We start from the raw sequence: 23797 nt of genomic DNA on the forward strand, positions 1-23797 counted from the left end.
ATACGTCATCGGAAAGGTTCCTGCGTGAGAATTGCGCTCCAACGTCAGGGCGCCTGTTCAGCAGGAATAACCGGGAAATCCGAACTAGGTCTTACTTCTTACCGTTACTTACCGCTGTAATTGTAGGTGCTTGTATTACCATAATGACAAGCTTCTTGAACCATTACACATATATGCACATGATTAGAAGGTCAGATGGACAAATATAAATGGTCATTGTTGTAGCTTTAGTAAGCATAACATAAATATTTAAACTTACATTGACTGTATATTAATGCGTGGTAAAATGGTGTTGTGTTGAAAAGCTTTTAACAATAAGTAGGGAAAAAGACTGCATTGCAATACTATATCATCATTTGGAACAGTAAATTCAGACCTACAGTATAGCCTTGGCATCAGAACAGTTTACCACAGAGACTCGGCCATATGCTGTTTGCAGCATTCTGAACTGTTGACCTCTTATCTCTAGTACAGTATATTGACTTTATCACAATAGTCTAAGCTGGGTTGACTTTTATTGCTTTATCCTTCTTCCGCTTTGTCAGCAGAGTGGAAAGAAAAGTTCATGGAGGAATTAGTTTTCAGATATGAGAGATGGAGGCACTACATTTTGGAATGAGATGCGACAGAATTTAGGCCATGTGTGTGTGTGTGTGTGTGTGTGCACGGCTGCACGCGTACACTCTGTTGTATACTCAATGGGACTTTTACATTGCACCTCCTCTTCCCAAACTATTAGGATGCAGATTAGCGCCTCACACTAAAACGCTCCTGGCAAGCATTAGGAATCTATAAATCACCGCTTGACACATTTCTTCTCCTCTGTTATTTTCTAAGTTTCTGTTGAGCTCCCGGCCCATCCCAGCTATCTGTCTGGTCCTGCAGAGACAGAGAGAGAGACACACCCCACCTTTTGTATTTATCTACACATCCCTCCTCCTCCTTCGTTTGATATCTGACGAAAACAACATCGATTGGGCGAATCGTGGGGAGAGGTTGAGGAGGTAATGATAATAAGAGAGCATGAAGAAAGGGATTAACTCTTCCTTTCTCTGCCCCAGTGCCCAATACAAGAGAGTCTCACTTTGGACCTCCCATCTGTCACCACATGTCTGCGCATATTTTTGAATTAGTGATTTGCTGAGACTGCATGTTCTCTAACCGCATGCACGAACAGCCCTAAGAAGTGGCCAGCTGCAGCCTGTAGGGAGGGAAGGGTGTACTGTACAGTATGTGACTAAATTTGGCTGAGAGACTGCCATTGGATTTTTTGGATTTTTCATTTTTTCATGTCCTATGAAAGCAGGGAATCATAGCTTCAAATGGACATATTGATTGTTCAGTTTGACCCACCAGTTTTGGAGATATGGCTTATAGAGTAATGTCTTGCAGAAAACAACAAGTTGAGAAAACAGGCTTGAAAGGTTCACTTTTGTGGTCTCTAACATTACACCTAGCTACATGTTTAAGCATTTATTTCATATTTACATGCCGATTTCAGCTCTGACACTTATTTCAGACATGCTCTAGTATGTGAAGAGTCTGCCTGTGCTATTAACTCATTTTGAAAAAAAAACAGTTTTCCATTATAAATGAGTATGGATGGATGGATGGATTGATAGATTGGTTTGGTGAAGCAGGGCGATAGTGTGTTACTAGTTCCTCAGGGACCAAGAGTGACATCAGAGAGAGGAAACGGGTATTTGGTTAAGAAAGGTCATGAGCATGACAGTGCTTGAAGTAGAGAAATCAAAATGAATGATAAAGAGAAAGTAAATTGTGTAGCTCATGGCTGAAAGATAAAAGCTAATTCATACTTTCTGTGTTCCCCTGGGCAAAAAAATATATATTTTGACTTTAGGCTAAATGTAAATTAGCCTAAAGACAAGAAAGTTTTCATTGATGCTCTTCATTCCACAACTGTTCAACATTTGGGTTTCCTTTCCTTTAATGCTATTGTGTATAACATTGTTATATACTTCTAATTTTAATAATAACCAGTAAGACCCCTGACGGCGAGAAGCGACCTCACCCTAGGTGACAGCAGACTGCTGGGCGAGCACTGGCGCTTTGGCGTGGGGGGTCAGATCAACATATTGAATTAATTATGTACTGTCAATATATGGAGTGTGTCTTGAGTGTACAGGGTTTGATGTGGATCAACATATGGAATGTCAGAACAGGTCAGCTCCATATATGGAGATCTAAGGGTGGTAGCGGGGGCAGTGTCTTGAGTGTACAGGGTTTGATGAGGGCCCAGTTAGGGCCGGGCCTTAATTTTCAGGCCTGATGAGAACTCTAGTGTGGCAGCGGGGGCAGTGTCTTGAGTGTACAGGGTTTGATGAGGACCCAGGTAGGGCCGGGCCTTAATTTTCGGGCCTGTTGAGAACTCTAGTTTTCGCCGGCTGCCAGGCGGGGCTGCACTAATAACTTTGGGGCAGGCCCATCTAGAGTTTAAATGGACAGGTATCAGTCAAAAGGGAGACATGGATGGGGAAGGATCAACACATGGAATGTCAGAACAGGTCAGCTCCATATATGGAGATCTAATGGTTTGAGGTCAGATGTAGTTGCTGGTTGCTGGCCAATATTGATTATCAGGATCTCCATATATGGGTATTCCCATATTTTTCATAGTAAATAATAACTTTATTTATATAGCACTTTTTAAAACATGCTTTACAAAGTGCTTACACAGTGCTGGAAAGAGTATCTGCTCGTTGTTTTTGTCTATTCTCGGTAACTTATCTTTCATGACCCACCGTCTGAAATAACACGCATCCAAGCAACAGTGTTTTTTCTAAATGCGGTCTTCTCTGTCAGCGTCTAATGGTCTAGATGTACAGTCATTTAAACCTCAGCACTTAAGATATGAACGTTAAATTACAAAGATTATACTGTATGAAACTGGATTCTCATAGTTCACTTGTAAGGACACGTACTTGTTGGTGTTTTGCTTTCACTCACAGCCCCTAATTATATTTATTACAACAATACACTGGATTCAAGTTATAAGTCAATGGCATCTTGGCAGGAGCTTGAGATTTTACAGACAAATACCTCTAATCCTCGCCTAGATCCAACTAGGCACAGAGGTCAACAACACATACCATAGAGACCAGAAGAAAACAAAGAAACCAACTAGTAATGTTGCAATCATGTGAGGACTGAGGACTACCCTGTCAGGATGTCTCTATTGTTTTTTTAACGGCTCGATTCAGGTTCTGCTGCCACAAACAAATGACAGGTAGCCACAAAGGATGCTCAGCAATGTTGACTTTAGATCTCAGACCGTGCAATAGGGTCATTGTTTAGTATTGGCAGTATTATCCGTGGTTAAGTGAGAAAGAAAAGCTGCATCCACCAAAATAAGTCAAGTAGTAAGAGTAACAATGTGTTGTAATAGTACTCCCAGCATGGTATATAATATGATACAGTATATGGCCTATAGCTATGCAGCTCCATTGTGCGGGTATGCTGTTTTTGACATGCTACACAATGTGTTGTAGCACATCTTAGTAACCTGGCTAGAGACTTTGATATTCATGGGATTGTTTTGAGTGGATGACTTGAAAATTAACGAGAATAAAAAAACCCAATATGTAACTCTTTATTTATTTATTAATTAATTAGACCCATGAACCCTTAAAATAGACCCATGCACCCTTGCAGACATGCAAGCCAGTCAATTATACTGCTATATGATGGTCTACTCTATAAAGGCACAGGAGGTCTATTGAACCGCTCATCTCATTTTCCCAAAGAATGTGAAAAGGTGTTGTGTTGCTGTTTAGAAAGGTCAAGATGCAACACTATTTTCTCAGCGAGCTGTAGTAATATCTTCCCACGTCGGCTCTCTGGAGTGTCTTGGCAAACTTTGAAAATAAACAGCCGTGCATTTTCAAATATGTGACGCTGTGATGTTGATAAAAGAAAGACCCCTTTGAAGTACTAGATCTCTTTTAGCGTGTATGGAAAGATGATATGGAAGATAACCCGTTTACTAAAGAGATCAGAGTCCGGCTGATATCTGAGACCGAGGAAACACACGGTCTGGTTTAAATCAGTACACTGATGACAGGGTGCGGGCACATTCCAACTCTCACAGGCAAACATCCAGAAACACACACACACACACACACACACACACACACACACACACACACACACACACACACACACACACACACACACACACACACACAGTGACAGTAGATTGGCTCAACTCGATATATTTGTCAAACTTCAACCACATACCATAGCACAACGGTCTAATCATTGCACCAACCTCAAGGATGAGCACACAGAAAGCCTGCTGACCTTTCCTGCTGTGCAACTCGGCTGACCTAACATACTTATTATATGATGAAATGCATCAGCAGCAGCACACTATTAACCACTTTAAAAAGTCAATATAGGCAGACGGGGAAATTAGCTAAAATTACAGATCTCCAAACTCACTGTGTTATGAGCTTGTAGATTGGCTATTTTTGCAGTGCGACACCGTCTTATGACAAAGTATGAAACGTGGTTTAAGTTTAACAGGTTGAGCAGGTACGAGAAGCCATTGCTTCTGTTTAAAGAGATCTCTGTTCGGTTCAAAATGGACGCTTTTCTCTCTCCTCCCCTCCCTGGCGTCTCCAGAACCCGTCGAGCAGCGTGACTTAATCCAATGTTCAGACTGTTAGTGATTCCCTGTCATCTTCATTCACACCTTCCTAAATAAGGATGAGATAAATGTAATATTCGTTTTTTTGATTTAGTGAATTAAGGTGTCTTGACCCCAAAGCTGCGTATATTTTAGTTTCTCTTGTTTGATAATTATTTATCATTCACAACGTTTTGCTTTTTGCTTAGTTTGGTGACATTTTCTTTTCTGTGTGTGTAGCTCACCAAGGAGAAGGAACATGGAAAACTCAACCCTCGCCCTGGAAAGGTGAGTCTACATCCAACAACACTTTTCACTGAACCTCACACATGTTACAATATGGTCTGAATTTCTATAGAGCCTTTATCCAACACGCGTACGTTCAATGCATCACTCACTCACACACGCAAACGGAGGAGGCAACCATGCAAGGAGCCACCTCATCGACAAGAGCAGTGCGGCATTCAATGTCTTGCTCAAGAGCACCCCAACACAAAGTCAGGAAGAGACGGGTCAAACTGGGAAGCTCCCCGTTCCCAAATGGCTTCTCTGCCTCTTGAGCCACATCCGCTACATTGCAGATGACCCAAAGGAAAGACAGGAAAAAAGGCTCTAAAAGAAGAATTTACTTAATTATGTAAAAAAACGATTTAAGAGCTGTTCCTCCATTTGCACTAAGAGAGTGACTTTGTGGAGACATGGATGATTTGCCATATGCACATATTTTGTTTAGTTTAGGCTATTGCTACAGATTTCTAGATTGTTCTAGTCTACAGTCTCAAAAATGTGCCTTAAATGAACTTGGACAGCTTTCAAAAGTGTCACCTAGTAGCAAGGCAGACTTTTCTCTTTCTGACTTTTCTCTGAGTTGTGTGTGCATCATAATAATAGGAAAACTCATTGAGTTTACTCAAGAACTATAAGGCTAATTAGCCCAATATTGTAGCGAATATGAATGGGATGCACATATGTCACTTGCATGCATGATTTCCTTCAGCTTACGTCATCAGCCTTTGTTTTGTTTTGTTACTGTTAAGATTTATTTATTTATTCCACACTTTGCTCCACTGCTCTTTCCATTGCAATAACTGTGCTTGCTTGTATAATATCCATGACCCATACGACTTCTGGTCCCTGTTTATTAATTATCATCAATTGGGTTCCCGGATCTGTTTATCATGTGTAATATCCCGAGCTAATAGACACCCATGTTACCAGGACAGCCCATTTCAAGGATGATGTAGTAGGCTAGCGCGTACCGCACATTAAAACTGGTATCAGATGTGGGGTTCACTGCACATGCACGTATCTGCAAACACGCATGTGATGTTTATTATATCATATGGTAAATTAATTTATCATCTGGCCAGAAAAAAAATCTTGCGGCCAAATAATTGCCTAGCGGAAACAGTGCTGGTAACTCAATCTGATCATTTGGATGTTACCTGACACATGACAACATGAAACCAAATCTTGACGGGGATTGTGATGTCAAACCTCCTTCCATCCAATTTATTATCTCTCTACACTGCAGCACTGGATATCAAGGGTTCTTAAGGGGAGTTAGGAACCAAATGGACCCTTACAGCTCTATAACTCATACATGGAAGCAAATTGACACATAGACAATTAGACATACAGTAAGTGTAATGTAATGCAGGGGTTCTCAACGTTTTTGGCCGGGGACCCCCGGAAATGCTTTGGCAATGTCTCGGGACCCCCGCCCCGCCCCCTCCCGACCCCCAATATAAATTGACTGCTACAATAACCTTAAACCATTTTGGGCGGGAACCCCTTTTGGTGTTTTAAGCATTGTTATAATTTAGCTATTGAAAAATAGCAGATCTACAAGCTCATAGCGCGCCACCGAGTGGCGCGCTACGAGCTTGTAGGTCTGCTATTTTTGAAAAATCGTGAAAATAAAATTTTGGGGACCCCCCAAAATAATTTGGCGACCCCCCGAGGGGTCGCGACCCACGGGTTGAGAACCCCTGATGTAATGTACCGGTATAGGCTATTGGAGGCAAATTGAGGATCATTTACAATTTAGGCATTTGGCAGATGCTCTTAATCCAGATCTGCTTACATTAGGCAAGCACAAAAAGCATGGCAATACATCACATACATAAAAAGTAGTATTCAAGAAACATGCGTAAGCTAAGAACGTAACAGTGGAATCTCTATATAATGAAACTATACATATAAACTATACATATATACTATACTATACTTATATACTATAAAGTGCTATGACTACATACAATGCAATTCTAGTGCTGTCTACATCACATGCTATAAGTCTGTATAAAATGCTATCTAAGTCTACAAAAGTGCTATCTAAGGGGCATGAGAATCAATGTTCTAAATTACTGCTTTATGTTAATTTCTTGTTTTTTTGCCACCTCTGAGTCTGTAGTGATATGGAGGCTACCCTGCTGTCAGTGGCTGTTATTTGATTTTTGATTTTTTTTTACTGGCTGAACAGGTTCCAATTGTTCAGGATTAAGAATTAATCCACCATCTTTGTCTCTCTTGAAGGCTTTGCATTTACCAAACCATAAATGTTCTTTATCCAATTAATCAAAACTTCGCAAAGGTGTGCTCAGTAGAGTGTAAATCCCTGACTAGACCGTATGTCTCTGTCAGTCAATTTGAAGTAAATACACAAATAGGGAAAAAACTCGTATAAACTATACCTTTAGAATTGTGACTAGTATCCCTGCCTACTTTAAAGTACATGCATACATGTATTATTATATTGCCGTTTCAAAAAAGGTCATAGAAACAACTATTTTAGTAAAACACATTTTACTGCATCTGTCACTGAGCAATCCTTTGCAACGCGTGTATCTATTCTACGTCCGAGCATAGACATGGTAACGCCCCGCCTGCCTCTGATTGGCCTACCGACACTGCCCGTCTTGCCTGTCCTCCAAGATGCAAGGGTACTCCGTGGTGGGAAATAATACAAGTACAAGAGAGTGGCAACACGCGACAGCAACTTGTAACTTACATTTTTGTAGAAAAGGCAAACTAATATTGTTTGTGCCGTTTGCTTTGATTGAATAATTGATTGAACACGTATGTACTATCATTTGATTTGGCTGTGTTCTAAATTAAAGTGTTAGTGTTTATTATCATGTATTAATCTTAATTATAGTAAACTAATACTATACTAAAAAAGATAAATATCAATGTATTAATCTAATTATAGTAAACTAATACTATTATACTAAAAACGATAAAGATCAAGGGAAAAGAGAACTTTTTACAGTACAATAAATAAACAGGCCAACGGCCTAACGATGTTAGTTTGCCTCTTCTACAAAAATAAAAGTTACTGTTGCGCGTGCCAAGCTGTCATTCTCGTGTATTATATCGTACTTGTATTATTTATTTATTTCCCACCACTGAGTAACCTCGTGGCAGACTATCCAGCATGTATCTTCCACCTCGGAGGAAACTCTGGTAAGGCCGGCAGTGTCGGTAGGCCAATCAGAGGCATGCGGGGCGTTACCATGTCTATGCTCGGACGTAGAAAAGATATACGCCTTTGCAACTAGTGCCTTGAGCTAGCGGGGAAAAAATCCTTTGGGTCCAATTGAGATAGCAAATTGTCTGCCACTTTCATACTATCATACTACATTGTTGCCGACATTATGCCAACAGTAAATTCCTTCCAAGATCAACACTTATACTTTGGCTAGTTTTGGTGCTTGACAATAAACAACAATTTATAAGCTGACACATTGCAACTTGTTGGTCTGCCATATGTTCACCTATGACTTGCCCAGACTAGGCACACTATTTCTAACCTATTTGTCACCAACACCTTTGTTTGCGTGGAGTGAAAGACAAATGCTTGCTATAGTCTCACATGATGTGGGGTTTGTGGATTTTTTAAGCTGGTTTGACGGAGATCCTGTGTTGAGTGTTGACAGAGGACTTTACTGCATACCTCTAGGCTGACTGTTTGATAGCTGTCAGATTCACGTCAGGCAGTGGAAGGGTACTGGGTGGGAGGGGCTGTGTGCGTGTGTGGAGTTTTCAACCCCTTATTATGTATACTATATAATTGTGTTGGTTTCGGGATTACATTTGACGTCGGCTTACGTAGGCAAATTTGCATGTCTGTGTTTGGCAAACACAAATTGGCTAGAAGCAGAACATTTATCCCATAGCCCAGAGGGATGATTGCGCTGCGATTATAAATTCAAACACAATCGTTGTTGATCGACTGAAAAGATATTTTGAGAATTGAGGTCCTTGACTTTGAATTTACAAGCAAGTGTGACCCTGATCGACCCATTTTTGAACTGGTGAAGATAATTACAGAGGAATGTCAGCTGTGACTGGCATACAATGCCTGTGCATTTACCGTTTGTTTTAAAGGTCAGGCCTGCTTCTGCATGCAACGAAGCATCTATGAAGGTTAAGAGGATGGAGGAACAATGGTCCCTCCCCTGGGTGTCATATTCCATATTTCCAGTGTAATACGTTGAAGATTTAGATTACGTGGGTGGCACTGACTGTACTCAAGTCCAGACATGACTTTCACTTAACATCCCTGCAGGTATAGTTGGCATTTAGGTCAGATATCTCCCCGTAGAGTACTCTTCCATGCTTCAGGGTCCTTCACATGAATGAAGTTACTTTTGATTACAGTAGTTCCACACCTTTTAGAATTATTATGAAAGGATAGCCGTGACCTGATGCTGACCGGGATTTCCTCCATTATTACCTCCAGATCCAACTATTGATCTTATGCACACACCGCTGCCATCTTGCCAGCAAGGTGACACATAGGTGCAACTTCCCATTGACAGCCCATGAATTGAAACCGAAAAGTCCTATCTAATTGTATTAAACAACATCAAACTCACCAACATTGTAGCTGTACGGAAAGCTTGAATTATCCTCTTTCAATCTGTAAAGTTTTTGTTTCATAAAAAAATCACCGTAGACAAGTTATGAGCTAATTCCTGTCAAGAAATTCTGTGCAGATTATTTTTTTCCTAAGTGTCAGAGTTTGAAATCACTCAACAGCTTCCAAACTCCAATACTTGTGGAGTTTGTGCTTCCAAACTCCAATACTTGTGGAGTTTGTGCTTCCAAACTCCAATACTCACCTGCAAGGAATTTCTTGACAGGAAGTAGCTCATAACAAGTCTACAGTGGATTTGTATTAAATAAACACTTTTGATTCCCGATGACCTTTGCTGTGTGTCACTCCCCATATCTCTCTCTCTACATTTACTGTCAGTCTACTATCTCCATCAATAAAGGCAGAAAAAGCCCCAAAAATATGTAAGAAAAAAAGGATTACGTATATTAAAGTGTACATGATTTGCATCAGGCCCGCCAGCCTGCAGCCATAACATGCTCAAACTGGAACTTGGTCCTCTGTGTAAATCAGTGTCAGATTTTTCATGCATAGATTCGCATGTCTTAATGACTGTTGGTAGGGCGTTCCACATTTTGGTGGCATAGGAGCGAAAATAATTTAGTCCCTTGTTTGTGCCGAATCTGGGTTGTACATGGTTCGTTCCTCTGGTGTTGTGGGTGTGGACTTCGTTAACATTAAGGAAGTATCTAGACAGGTACATGGGTATCTTGGTGGTGTATCGAATCTTGTGGACCAGACCCATTGCAAGATGCTGTACTCTGTCGTCGACCCTAAGCCATTCCAGCCTGTCAAAGTGGGCAGGGGTGAGGTGGGTTCGGGGGGTGAGGCCAAGTAGGAGCCTGACCAGTTTGTTTTGGGAAGTCTGGAGCCTAGTTTTAAGGGCATCAAAGGCCCTTAAAACTGTGCTGTGGTACTGTGCTGTGGTACCAGGAGGTGCATGCATAGTCAAAGAAACCTTGTACAAGGGCTCCTGTTAAGGTCTTCAAGGTGTTTTTGTTGACCAGTGAGGAGATCCTGTAAACATAGGTGCAACTTCCCATTGACAGCCCTTTCATTGAAACCGAAAAGTCCTATCTAATTGTATTAAACATCAAACTCACCAACATTGTAGCTGTACGGAAAGCTTGAATTATCCTCATTCAATCTGTAAAGTTTTTGTTTCATAAAAATTCACCGTAGACATGTTATGAGCTACTTCCTGTCGACATTCTGTGCAGATTATTTTTTTCCTAAGTGTCAGAGTTTGAAATCAGCCCTGCGTACCACCTGTTTTGAATTTGCACATTCTGTTTGGATGAATGGGCTATCAATGGGGAATTGCATCTAGTTGGCACCTTGCTGGCAAGAAGGCCGCAGTCTGCATAAGGTCAATTCCTCCTGTTACCAATGTTGGGAATCTTAACCACTCGAACACTATTATTCTCAGTAAAATTTGGACCACTTTTTTTTTCGATTTACACCAAATTTCTTTGATAAGAATCTGCCTTTTTTGGCAACTGTTTCCCCAGAACAGGCATATACTGGGATTCAAGTGGTTGTACAGCACAGGCCAGAGTGCTGGAGTAGCTGCACCTGGTGCTAATGCCGCCTGACAGCGGGTCGCGGGTTCGACTCCCGATGACCTTTGCTGTGTGTCACTCCCCATCTCTCTCTCTCTACATTTACTGTCAGTCTACGATCTCCATCAATAAAGGCAGAAAAAGACCCAAAAATATGTAAGAAAAAAAGGATTACGTATATTAAAGTGTACATGATTTGCATCAGGCCCACCAGCCTGCAGCCATAACATGCTCAAACTGGAACTTGGTTCTCTAAATCAGTGTCAGATTTTTCATGCATAGACGTGAAACTTGGTTTCCTCCTTGATAGAGAAAATGATTAAGATGAGTCGGGGTGAAGTAATCCTTTATTCAAGACTTGTTAGACTCTTTAGCCTCTGGACGTATTTTTATGCAGATTTTCAACAGTTGTGCTGGTGTTCTGTATACCAGTTCAAGGTTGTACATTATTGTTACATCTTGTGTCAACACAGCAAGCAAAGGGATAGAATAAAGAGCAATCAAGGAGTAAAGAAGTAGTAACATGTCATGTCCATGTTTTCCCTGTAGTTAGGTAAGTTAGGTACTGTAAATGTTTTTGTGAACAGCTTCACAGTAGGTTATGTTCCATATGTACAACACAATGTGAGGCTATGTTCCATATAACATTAGTTTAGAAAAGTGCAATTTGAGCATGATAGTGCAAGAAGATAGTGCTAGCGTCTTCCTTTGCCCGGTTTCGCTCTGGTTCTTATCAATCATTCATGTATCTGATTGTTCAGGGGAAGAAGCTTTTTCCAGTGGCTTTGAGACTGCGAAAGTGGTTCTCATCCTTTTTCATTTCAAGGAGACCCAGTTTCATATGCAGTAGGCCACGAACATACTATACAATTTGTAACCCTGGGACCCAAATCTACACAGTAATAATCCTGTGTCATTTTAACTTTGACAGTGTACAAATGGAACACATATTTAGGGTCTATTTGGACCTACACACCTGTGACTAATATTTCACTCTATAGAACTTTTTTTCCTTCAGTACTGGTTCACTTCTTACATTCGCTAATCATTGTTATTGTCATTATTTGAATTACCTGTGACCTTAAAGGGGGTGTAAGAGATATTTCTATCTCTGTATTCTGATACTAATTATTGCTATAGGGTGTTTGTTCAATAACACAGGTCTACTGTACCTGTCTCTCCAGCTCTTCAGTAAACAGAAAATACAGGGGTTTTCTTATCTCTCCTCATTGGATAATATTGGTATCCTGACCTGAAAGGAACATTTCTGTTTAAGAGCTGAGAAACGGGGAGACCCTGTTACAAAACAAACACTCTTGAGTCTATCTATACCAATGATTACTTTTGGAATATAGAGCGGCATGACATTTTAACTAAACCATATCACTTACTGACTGCACCACCTTTAGCCTGCCTTTGTTTTGTGCTCAATAGAGTGTCATCCTGTTCCACTTCTATTCCTGTAGCTTTCATGTTTTAATGCAGGGGTTCTCAACCTGTGGGTCACGACCCCTCGGGAGGCCCCGAAATTATTTGGGGGGTACCCAGAGGATTTTTAAAAAAAAAAGAAAAACAATTTTTATTTTTTTATTTTTTTGCAACTGAATGGCTGGAAAATGGAAATTAAGATTCTACATAGTAAACATAGTGCATGCATACATTTTCCTTAATGATTATATCTGGTTTTAATATATGATGTATTTTCTCTATTATTTATTAAGGTTATTGTAGCGGTCAATTTGTATTGGGGGTGGGGAGGGGCTGGGGGGCGCGAGAGGCGGCGAGACATGGCCAAAGAATTTCCGGGTGTCCCCAAAACGTTGAGGTCCCCAAAACGTTGAGAACCCTGTTATAATGTTTCTACCGTCCCAGGCTGTATAATTTCTCATGGTTAAACTCCACCCAGAGGTATATACTGTACTGTATGGTTGTACCTCCTGCATTTTACGTCTGCATTGTGACCTGACCTTGTATGCCCTCCCCATGTATAGATGTATATCTTTGACCGGCCAGGAATGCACGGACAGAGGTACGAGGTACGCAGTGATGTTGTCGATGCCACGCCTTGGGAACTGCAGGAGACCATCTCCATCAGGGTCATCCGAGGAGGGTGAGACCAATGCTCACTCACTCACTCACTCACTCACTCACTCACAGATTGTTCAAAAGATAATAATATTCCTATCTGCAGCATACAACAACAACCACAGCTAGCAATGAGGACCCAGCCCTAATCGCTGTAGGCTCTATTACACAAAGATGTTTATACAGTGGTATTTATCCAACACATAACTAGTACACCACTAAGCATACAGACAGTAACACCGATAATCCTGCAACTGAAGAGCTTTCAAGTACCACATGTGTCCCTCTATCACCTCTGTCTGTAGCTAATAATAATAATAATAATAAAACTTTATTTGTATAGCACCTTTCATGACATGAAATGCAGCTCAAAGTGCTTTACACAAAAAAGAAAAGAAAGGCAGGGCATAAACAATACAGTGAGGACATGAATAAAACATTTTTTTTAAAAGACAAATAAATCAATATGCTATGATCTGATGATATGAAGCTATGATCTGCATTCATTCATCATGAACAGCCAGGCCAGAGTTGTGATTTCAAGAGGGTTTAACACTCAATTAATAGAAGTACAAACAGCAAAATGTCGGTGTGGCATGGTTTTGGTTAAAACAAGTTCTTTGTTAAGGTTTTAAAGCTCTATATCTTCTGATCATTGCTGTTTTCCCCCTCTACACCAAATCTCTGATCGACCTATTTTGGCAAATGTTATTTTCGCTGATTGATCAGTGTTCACCTACTGTATTATTAAATGCACAGAATATGGATGCTAGGGTTCAGGTGCTCTAAGATGTACTCTGGAGCTACTGTGTATAATTATGTTCTTCATTTGGATTTGTAGGTAGAGGGTAAATGTTCATCATAACTTAAAATGTAGATCTGTTTCACTGTATGGTTCTAACCTGTCATATACTTCTAAACAGCTCTCTTGCCATATATTCAAGTGATTGCATTACACAATATAACCAAAGCTAGTGGAGCTACTGTGCGTTTACACGTGACAGGAGGCCCCGATGCTGCAATCATGGCCTTTGTTCTCTGTCACTGTGCTCATGTCAGTCATTTGTCATCTGTCATCGTTTTGATCATCTGGATTGTCAGCTATGTTTTTAATTCTTGACATGTGGACACACCCTACCTCTGAAACCTACCAAACTCCATGGTACTACCGTATATACACTGCACTACAACTCATGGAACATTACATGTACATAAATCTACTGCACTTCTACTCCTGTCCCTGTTTTCTCCATAACATACTGTACAGTAGATAAGAATTTATGCTATACCCCCCTCAGGGTACCGCGTTAGGCATGTGAAAAACTGTTATGATTATGGTGTTGGTCTTGACACCGATGGTGTCTCGCCACAGTTCAAAAGGACACAGAGTTCTTAGCAGGGAGTAATTTGGTGGCTGTTCTGCTGTTTGGGATTCTTGGCTTGATGCTGCTCTCAGAGTAACTGTACAATGAAGGCAATGAGATGGAAAACAAGTAAACATTTGCCAACAAACTCAGGACAGTTTTTCTGAGTTGGTATAACAAGTTAATGGTCTCTATATTATAGAGACAAATTCATACACCATTGAATTAGCAGTTTAAGGAATGTAATGTGTAGAGTTAGAACTCTGGTTTGACATTGATCATTGGTATGGCCGAAAGTATATCGAAACTGAAACTTAGAACCTCTAACCGACTTAATCGAGAAGAAGGGTTTTTTGTGATAATTTATTTTACATTTCTTATATACATCAATGAAACAACACAAATATTTGAATAGATGTTTTCTAATCAACTAATTTGATTAGTCTGATCAACCACTTATTATGCACTACTTCGTTTGTAGCGTGGGAAAATAGTGAAAATAGCCGATGTTGTGAGCTCGTAAAACTGCTATTTTTCTTTTTTATAATTCATTATTCGTAATCGAGCCAAAGGAGTTTTCATCGTAATATTGATTTGAAGTCATATCACCCAGCTCCAGACCATTGTATTCATTACTGTTGTACTTCTCTGCACTCTTCTGCAGTTGGGTGTTGTATGAAAAACCTGACTTTAAAGGGGAGAAGATCGCTCTGGATGAAGGAGATATAGAGCTCACCAACCCCTTCAGCCATCCCGAAGAGGACCAACAACCCAATGTAAAGAAGGAGAGCGGAGGAGAGGGTGGAGAGCAGAAAGAGAATGGACAGCAGGATGGAGAACAGAAGGATGAGAAGGCGGACGAGAGCGTACCAGCCAGAAAGTTCATCATTGGCTCTATCCGAAGAGCTGTCAGGGTAAGAGTCAGAGAAGGGTTTGGCATTAGCCTACATTTGCTTGTTAGTGGGGGAGAGTTCTTAATTATGCACCTGTAATACCTGCTGGTTTGTGTGGTAACATCAAGCAAGTCAAATGCAGACTGATGCTTGCCAAAAGAACATATTGCTGTGCTGTACAGCTATGTTGACTTTTGAATGTGTGACACTGCCCTCTAGTGTCAGAAATGAGTTCAGAGTTATTTCAAGTTAGTTCAAAACTTTTGAACAAAATTATGAAAAAAATATAATAATAATTCAGGGCATAAAGATATAAAAACATAAAAAACACGTATCAGCAGACACATTGAATCTGTTTAATGTAATGTATCAGTATAATGTAACTACAGTGTATATAAATGGTTCAGGCAAATTAAATGGTTGCAACATTGGAGAAGTGAACTATGTACTTTTCACAACGTCTCTCTCTCTCGCTCTCTCTCTTTCTCTTTCTCTCCCCCTCCTCAGGACTACAGTGTGCCAGAGATCAGTCTTTTCCCAGAAGAAAATGCTGAAGGGAAGAAGGTCATCTTCAGAGACACCTCAGAGGACGCCCGGATCTTTGGTTTCCCCATTAAAGCCAACTCCATTATCATCAATGCTGGGCTGTGAGTGTAAACTGTAAACTGCTGTACAGTACTTTTATACACCACAAACTACTCTATAAAATCCATCCATCCATCTTCAACATTCTGGGGTATCCTGAGGCGTTCCGGGCAGATTTTGGAGATATAAAAACCCTCCATCTCATCCTTGGTCTGCCCGGGGGTCTCCTTCTAGTTGGACGTGCATCGAGGACCTCCCTAGGGAGACGCTCGCATCCTTAGATGCCCGAACCACCTAAGCTCGCTCCTTTCCAAGCGAAGAAGCAGCGGTTCTACTCCGAGTCTCTCTCGTGTGACTGAACTTCTCACCCTATCTCTGAGGGAGATGCCAGCTATACAATATAACCCGTCTGAGAAAACTCATTCCAGCCGTTAATTTAGCCCTCTTTACATATGGGTAATGGGTAAATTATCATGGATAATTTTACTGTGAAACATTCCCCCATTATTATTGTATAATATTATAGGAGAATATGGTAAAAGATGTGTTGTTTTTGCAGGTGGCTGGTGTATGCTGAGCCCTTCTTCCAGGGCGTACCACGTGTCCTGGAGGTAGGGGGTTACTCCACCGCCGCTGCCTGGGGAGTGGAACAGCCCTATGTGGCTTCAGTTCACCCGCTCAAAATAGTAAGACAAGTTTTGTCCTGTCCTACCAAAGTATAACTGTTCTGCATTCCAGACTAATATGTTATGGAAAATACAATACTGATGACGTTTTGGAACTAAATGCACTGCATTTGTTTTTATTATTATTATTACAGGGTGAACCAAGAGTAGAAAGGGCAAGTGAACCAAAGGTAAGAAAAAGAAATGGTCGCTGTTATTAGTAGTGCTGCTACTACTAGAAATAAAGCTATTACAATTACTGCAATTACTAAAACTAAAACTAATATGGTGTCCAATACTATTACTATTAGTTAAAGATTTTTCCTTTTCCTTTTCCTATGTTCTCTCCCCTGCCGGTAAAGCGTCTTTGAGTACTCATGAAAAGCGCTATATGAATCCCAGATATTATTATTATTACTATTAAAGCGGCACATGGTGGTGCAGTGGTTAGCACTGGTTCCTCACGCCAAGATGGTCCTCGGTTCAATCACCGGCAGGTAATTGAATAATACAAGGAGAACCCTTGTGTTATTTGTGTGGGTTTCCTCCTCCAGGTACTCTGATTTCCTCCCACACTGACAGACATGCTTACTAGGTATACACTACTGCCATTGTCCTTGACTGAGATAATTGGTCCCCAGGCACTGCACTGTGGTTATATACTCTCACTTTATCCTAAGTAGTCAGGTCGGTGGTTGGGTCAAATACAGACTTGCAGAGGACACATTTCTGGGAATAATGAGTTTTTTTTATTTGAATAGAAGGCCCGTTAAGATTGTACTCCAAGATTCAAAGATCTTGGAGTACAAGATTCAAAATTGCTTAGTCTTTTTTTTCTGCAAGCAGCAAACAATAAAATGAAATTAATTTATAACATTAAAAAACAACATATGCATAAATGCTGAATGCATTCTATATAGTTCTTCTCATTTAATACATAGGAATGCATACTTCCCAAGTTCATACAATATACTACCCAGTGGGGGGGATTAAGGAGAGAGAGCAGGGTTTTTCTTATTTGAGTTAAAGAGTCTGACTGCCTGGGGAAATGAACTGTTTCACATCCTTCCGGTCCTGGCACGGATGCTCCTATACCATATTCTCCAACCACAGAAGGGAGAAAAGGCCGTGAAAGAGATGGTGCAGGGGAGAAAGTTCCTGCCCTCCACCACGGAGGCTAGTGGTCAAATCCTCCCAAAGGGGAGGGCATCGCTCTGCACTAGCGATTGGTCAGGGCACCTGTCCAGCAGGGACGAAAACTACAGTAGGTTGTATAGCATTTTTTTAAACTTAACCAAACGTGTACATCTCTGTTGTGTGTTGACCAGATGATCATCTACGAAAAGGCTTACTTCACTGGTAAAACCAGGACCATCTACAACACCATGAAGGACTTCATGACGAGGATGGACAGACAGCAGACGGCCTTTATGTACAGCGTCGGCTCACTCAAAGTTATTGGAGGAATGTGAGTTGTGTACTATTTAAATGGGTGGAGGTTGGAATGCAGGTACCAAACAAATGCTGACAGGATATTGCTGTCATTGCTTGCTACAGGTGGATGTGTCCTCCCCAGGGGCATTCCTTTGTATTTTATCTATCATCAGATTCAGTGCGTTCTATTGTCCCAGGCACAGAAAGAAGCAACATTCCAGGCACGTGAAATCCTCCAAAGGATCAAAGGATTAGTTCAAAAGTGTTGAACAAAATTATGATTAAGAAATATAATAATAAATAAGGGCATAAAGATAAAAACATAAAAAACACGTGTCGGCGGACACATTGAATTTGTTCAATGTAATGTGTCAGTATAGTATAACTACAGTGTATATAAATAGTGCAGGCAAATTAAGTGATTGCAACATTGGAGAATTGAAGTGAAGTATGTACTTTTCGCAACGCCTCTCTCTCTCTCTCCCCTAAGGTGGGTGGGCTTTGAGAAAGAGGGTTTCCGAGGCCACCAGTACCTGTTAGAAGAAGGAGAGTACCATGACTGGAGGGTGTGGGGAGGCTGTGATGCTGAGATGCGTTCTGTCAGGGTCACACGAGCGGTAAGGAAAAAGTAGTCAGTGGTGGAAAGAAGTACTCAAATGTTTTACTTAAGTAAAAGTATCAATACTGCAATGGAGAATGTCTGGAATTCAAATTGTACTTGAGTAAAAGTACAAAAGTATTGGCTTCAAAATGTACTTTAATGTACCAAAAGTACTCATTATGCAGAATGTCCCATTTAAAAATTTCAAATGTCTAAAAATCCTTTGAAAATAGCAGATCTATATATGTAGATCTGCTATTTAAAATGGTCAAAGTGTATATAGGGCTGAAGTGTTTAATGTATGTAATTTGTAATAATTATGAAAATCTACAAGGTACAGTAACTAACTATACAAAAAGGTATTCATTTTTTTAATTTACTGTATTCGTATTTTGTGTGCATTCCTTTCCCAATACAGAGGGAAATAATATATAAAGTAGATATATTTCAACCTGGCGTCTCCATTTTTAATGTCATTATAGGGACAATATATAAATGTATTTCTTTATAATTAAAGGACCACTTCACCACTTTTCAACATCTCTTCATATAATTGGTCCTCACTAATGTTCATGATAAAACACCACCATTTTTTCCTACTCAGTCTGTGTCTCATAGGAGGGCTTTCGGCAGTTCGGACACCCGTCCACCAGTGACATCATCATTAGGCAGATTATTTTTTAAACAAGATTTGTTTTAAAATATATTTAGATTTTTATTATCGTGAGAACGATGGCTTCAACTTTTGCATTGCAACTTTTCAGGAAAAGAAAGCCTGCCGTTTCTATTAGCTTGGATTCACCATCGATGATGTCACTGGTGGACGGGTTTCTGAACTGCCCACAGCCTTCCTATGAGACACAGACTGAGTAGGAAAAAATTGTGGTATTTTATCATGAACATTAGTTAGGACCAATTATAGGAAGAGAAGTTGAAAAGTGGTGAAGTGGTCCTTTAACTAAAAAAAATAGCAGAACCACTGTATAAGCTCACGGTGTCACATTATTATTAAAAAAGTGGCAAATTTCATAATTTGTGCTGGTATAATTTTTTTGATATTTTAAGTTGTATGTTTGCTGAGCCTTGCACAACCCATTTCATGGGTCCAAATTGAACAAAAATGGTCTTATTCTTTACTCTTTAGTGCTTTTGTTCTCCATTTTTTTATTTGTGCAGTTGAAATCAACAATTGTGCTATTTTGATTTTTTTAATATAACTTTATGTTATACTGTCATTATGGGGCCTGTCCAAGAGGGGGCACAAGTACACCAGATGCGATTAGGAAGCTCATAAACACTTAAAATATCTCAAAATTAATACCCGCTTAAATTATGAAATTTACGGCACAATTCAGCACAAATTCAGCACTAAAGAATGATGACACAATTTGTATTCAGGTTTTCATCATATGGGGAATAATGGGGTGCCAACTTCAGAGGTTATGATGTGAACTGAATTGACTTGTTATTGTCACTGAGTGGCGTTCCAACTGAAGAGTAGCAACCACAGAGCCATGAATAAAACCACAGCGGATGAGTCATTGTGGTTTGTTTTGGTTTGTTTTGCTCTAAACTCTGGCCGGCCCTGTCTCCATGGTGCCCTCTGCAGGACATGACAGACCCCATGCTGGTGATGTATGAGCAGCCAGAGGAGGAGATGGAGGGGGAGGAACAGGAGGAGAACACCTTTGAGGTGACGGAAGCCATTCCTGACGTGGAGCTGTTTGGCTACAAGACCAACACGCGCTCCATTCATGTGCTCAGTGGCGCGTAAGTTGATCAACAGCAGTCAACTGAGTGAAAAAAAATGCATGTGTGCAACATTTTAGCTTGTTTTCTTTCTACCATTGCTTGTTCTTCTTTTCATCTTCGCTCTTTTCGACTTTCCTGAAAATTGCAAACTTGGACAATGAAGTTGAAGTTGAAGAACTGAGGCTCAGTTGAAGAATTGTGTATGAACCCTAGCATCCCTAATTAGCAATGTCCTAATAGGTGAACATTCAGTGAAAATAGAGCTACAAGATACAAGTTGTGAGCTAGCCATTTTCAGTGAAGAGATATAGGGCTCCATCTTTCGCCACCCCTTACCCCTTATCCCTAAACTTATTTGCCATTTTTTACTATTTTAAAACATTTAAAAATAGTTCAACTAGCCAATCTACATCGACACGTTGTGAGCTTGTAGATCGGCTATTTGTACTATTTTAAAATGTTTTAAAATAGTAAATAATGGCAAATAGGGATAAGGGGTAAGGGGTAAGGGGGGTGCAAGATATAGGGCTTAGTGGAGTTGTTTGGTTGGTGTGTTACTGTTAATGAGTGGTTATTGATGTGTTGTCTCTCTCTCCAGGTGGATAGCCTACTCCCATGTGGACTTCTCTGGTAACCAGTACATCTTAGAGAGAGGTTTCTATAGTAACTCTGCTGACTGGGGCGCTCCAGACAACCAGATCTGCTCCATCCAGCCCATCCTTCTGGTGAGGAGCATAGAGAATTCCATTCATTCGGATTCAGAGAGGAAACGATTGTCAGAATGTAAAAGTAATCACTGCAGTTAATGTATCATCTCTGTCTGCCTTTAGGCTCCAACTGAAAACTCCAAAGCCAGGAATGAGGTGAGATACTGTAATTTCTGCCAACAAGTCTGTTGTTCTAAACTACGATGCTTGACTCCTCTCGTGTACAGTGTGTTTTATCCATTGAGCACCAAGTGTAGATCATGTTAAAAAAAAATGTAACATTTGGCCATAATATGTATACCAGGGTTAACATGCTTAACATAATTGTTTGTCCCCATTCTCTGTCTGTCTCAGGTGTTGTTGTACCCTGAGCAAGACTTCCAGGGGGAGTGTCGTGTGTTCAACAAGAACCAGGAGACCCTAGCTGTGCTGGCCAAGTCCTGCAAAGTAGTTGGGGGAAGGTGAGGTGTTTATAATGCATTATGACCAGCAACATATTTTCAGATGGGGGTTCAGTGGCCAAATACATATACATTTTCGGGTCCTTGACATGAAAATGTTAGAGCACCACTGAACGTAGACGTAAATGTTTTTTTCAAAAAGCTGTCTTACTGTACCAAAATGAGTGACTTTATGGCTGCATTCCAGCTGGGTGATCTGTGAGAACAAGCAGTACGCAGGGAGCCAGTATGTCCTGTCAGAGGGGGACTATCCCAACTTCACCAGCATGGGCTGTCCCAGCAGCTTCACCATCCGCTCAATCAAAGCTGTGCCAACGGTGAGAGAGATCGTCTAAAGTCTGCTTTATATTGTCTGAAACTATATTCTGACACTTGTTTCTCAGGGGGCTGCCCCGTGGTTCGACCATGCATTAAGGTTGGCGACCATGCATTAAGGTTGGCGAACATGCATTAAGGTTGGCGAACATGCATTAAGGTTGGCGAACATGCATTAAGGTTGGCGAACATGCGCTGCTCCCGTGCTTGCGGTTATGTTTAGGTTAGAGATAGGGTTAGTAAGGTTAGTAATGGTTGAACTAACGGGAGTTCGAACCAATGCCACGCAGCCGTTTCTCAAACCCAGCATTACAGCAGCAATGGGCTCTATATGCACACAGAATAACTCTTCCTACTTCCGGGCCGCTTCCCTACTTCCTTCACAGGTGTTACCGATGATACTAATTATTAAGGCTCTGTTCCATTTAGTGTGCTGTGGTTCTCAAACTTTTTCTTTTTAAGGACCCCCATAACTCACACCCGTACAGGGACATTTGGAACCCACTCAAGGACTCTTTGAGACCCACTGGTGTAGCAGAGTGTTTCCAGTGAGCCAACATGCACAATAGCAGAACCCTGACTCTGTTTGACCAGAATAGAACAGAGCCTTCATTAGTATCGTCTGTAACACATTTGAAGGAAGTAGGGAAGGGGCCCCAAGTTCTTTCCAAAAGGGCGTGTGTGCATATAGCCCATTAAACCCTACATGCTTTGTCGACCGCTGGTATATTCTGTACTTGGCCACCTCCTTTTTTCCCTCTAGCCCTCACGCTAGTTACGCCCCTGAGGGGCCCAGAGTATTTTAGGGCACACGGCCGCCCACCCGTGCTACCAGTAAAATAAGATTATACAGAGATGCAATGACAGTTGAGTTGACCAAAGTTTGGTGGAGCCCAATTTTTGAGCCCCGAAAATAGTTATAGATATATACGCTCACAACCCATCTTCAAGTGCAAGTGTTGCAGATCTGCTATTTTCACAGAATGTTGACCAATTTTCAGCGAATGTTCTCCTACTGTGGAGCAGTGTGAACACGCCCAGTATATGGACTCTAGGGTTCATGTAGTTAAACTATCTAACTTTATTTCTTTCATGCTTTCCGTACTTCCTTCCACTTGTTTGTGCCATTAATTTAGTTTGGCTTCCTCTGATATACCCTCTGTTTTCTCTGTTCCCCTCCTCAGTTGTTCTCCATTCCTTCCATCTCGTTGTTTGGCGGCGAGTGTATGGAGGGTCGAGAAATCACCACAGATGTGGAAGTCCTCAGCCTGGTGGAAGAGGGCTTCAACAACCACATCCTCTCTGTCAGGGTCAACAGCGGCTGGTAAGAGTGTGTCCGAGTGTCAGTCTGTCAGTCTGTCCCTCTCTGTCTCTCTGTCCTTGGTTGTGCCACTTTCAATCTGTGTTTACAGTGGAATTTGACTTGAGTGTAGGCCGGGTGTTTTGCATGTCTGTTTAAAATTGATCTTTATGGTTTAGTGATGGCGTGTGATTCTAAAGCACCAAAGAACCTGCTAATTTCTGCTCCCTTGCCTCTCTGCAGCTGGGTGATATGTGAACACAGTAACTATAGGGGGCGACAGTTCCTACTGGAGCCCATTGAAATCACCAACTGGCCCAAGTTCAGCTCACTACACACGATCGGCTCTATATACCCAGTCAGACAGGTACGACCACCAGTTCCTTTCTTTGCCTCCAATTGTAGCACTGCCTTCAGCATTCAACTTTCAAGACTTGCTTTTCATCAAAATAATGTGTGTTAGCCTCACTTCAAGATATATGTATAAAATCAATTTTGTAATGTGGCAGATTTATATTATTT

The 23797-nt window shown here is 40.9% G+C and overlaps 1 protein-coding gene across 1 annotated transcript in view; it reads left to right on the top strand.

Annotated features, from left to right (window-relative positions):
- The window catches only part of crybg2 (crystallin beta-gamma domain containing 2), a 73958-nt gene that overhangs the window by 47175 nt on the left and 2986 nt on the right, over nt 1-23797 (top strand). Inside the window, exons 7-21 of the mRNA XM_079521785.1 lie at nt 4889-4936; nt 13105-13223; nt 15227-15476; nt 15963-16102; nt 16600-16726; nt 16861-16896; nt 18034-18173; nt 18630-18756; nt 20350-20510; nt 21091-21217; nt 21323-21355; nt 21554-21660; nt 21848-21977; nt 23160-23299; nt 23519-23642. Of these exons, the coding sequence (XP_079377911.1) occupies nt 4889-4936; nt 13105-13223; nt 15227-15476; nt 15963-16102; nt 16600-16726; nt 16861-16896; nt 18034-18173; nt 18630-18756; nt 20350-20510; nt 21091-21217; nt 21323-21355; nt 21554-21660; nt 21848-21977; nt 23160-23299; nt 23519-23642 (1809 nt within the window). The remainder of the gene's footprint in view (nt 1-4888; nt 4937-13104; nt 13224-15226; nt 15477-15962; nt 16103-16599; nt 16727-16860; nt 16897-18033; nt 18174-18629; nt 18757-20349; nt 20511-21090; nt 21218-21322; nt 21356-21553; nt 21661-21847; nt 21978-23159; nt 23300-23518; nt 23643-23797) is intronic.

This window comes from Electrona antarctica (genome assembly GCF_951216825.1).
Source record: "Electrona antarctica genome assembly, chromosome: 15".
In the NCBI taxonomy this organism is placed as follows: domain Eukaryota; kingdom Metazoa; phylum Chordata; class Actinopteri; order Myctophiformes; family Myctophidae; genus Electrona; species Electrona antarctica.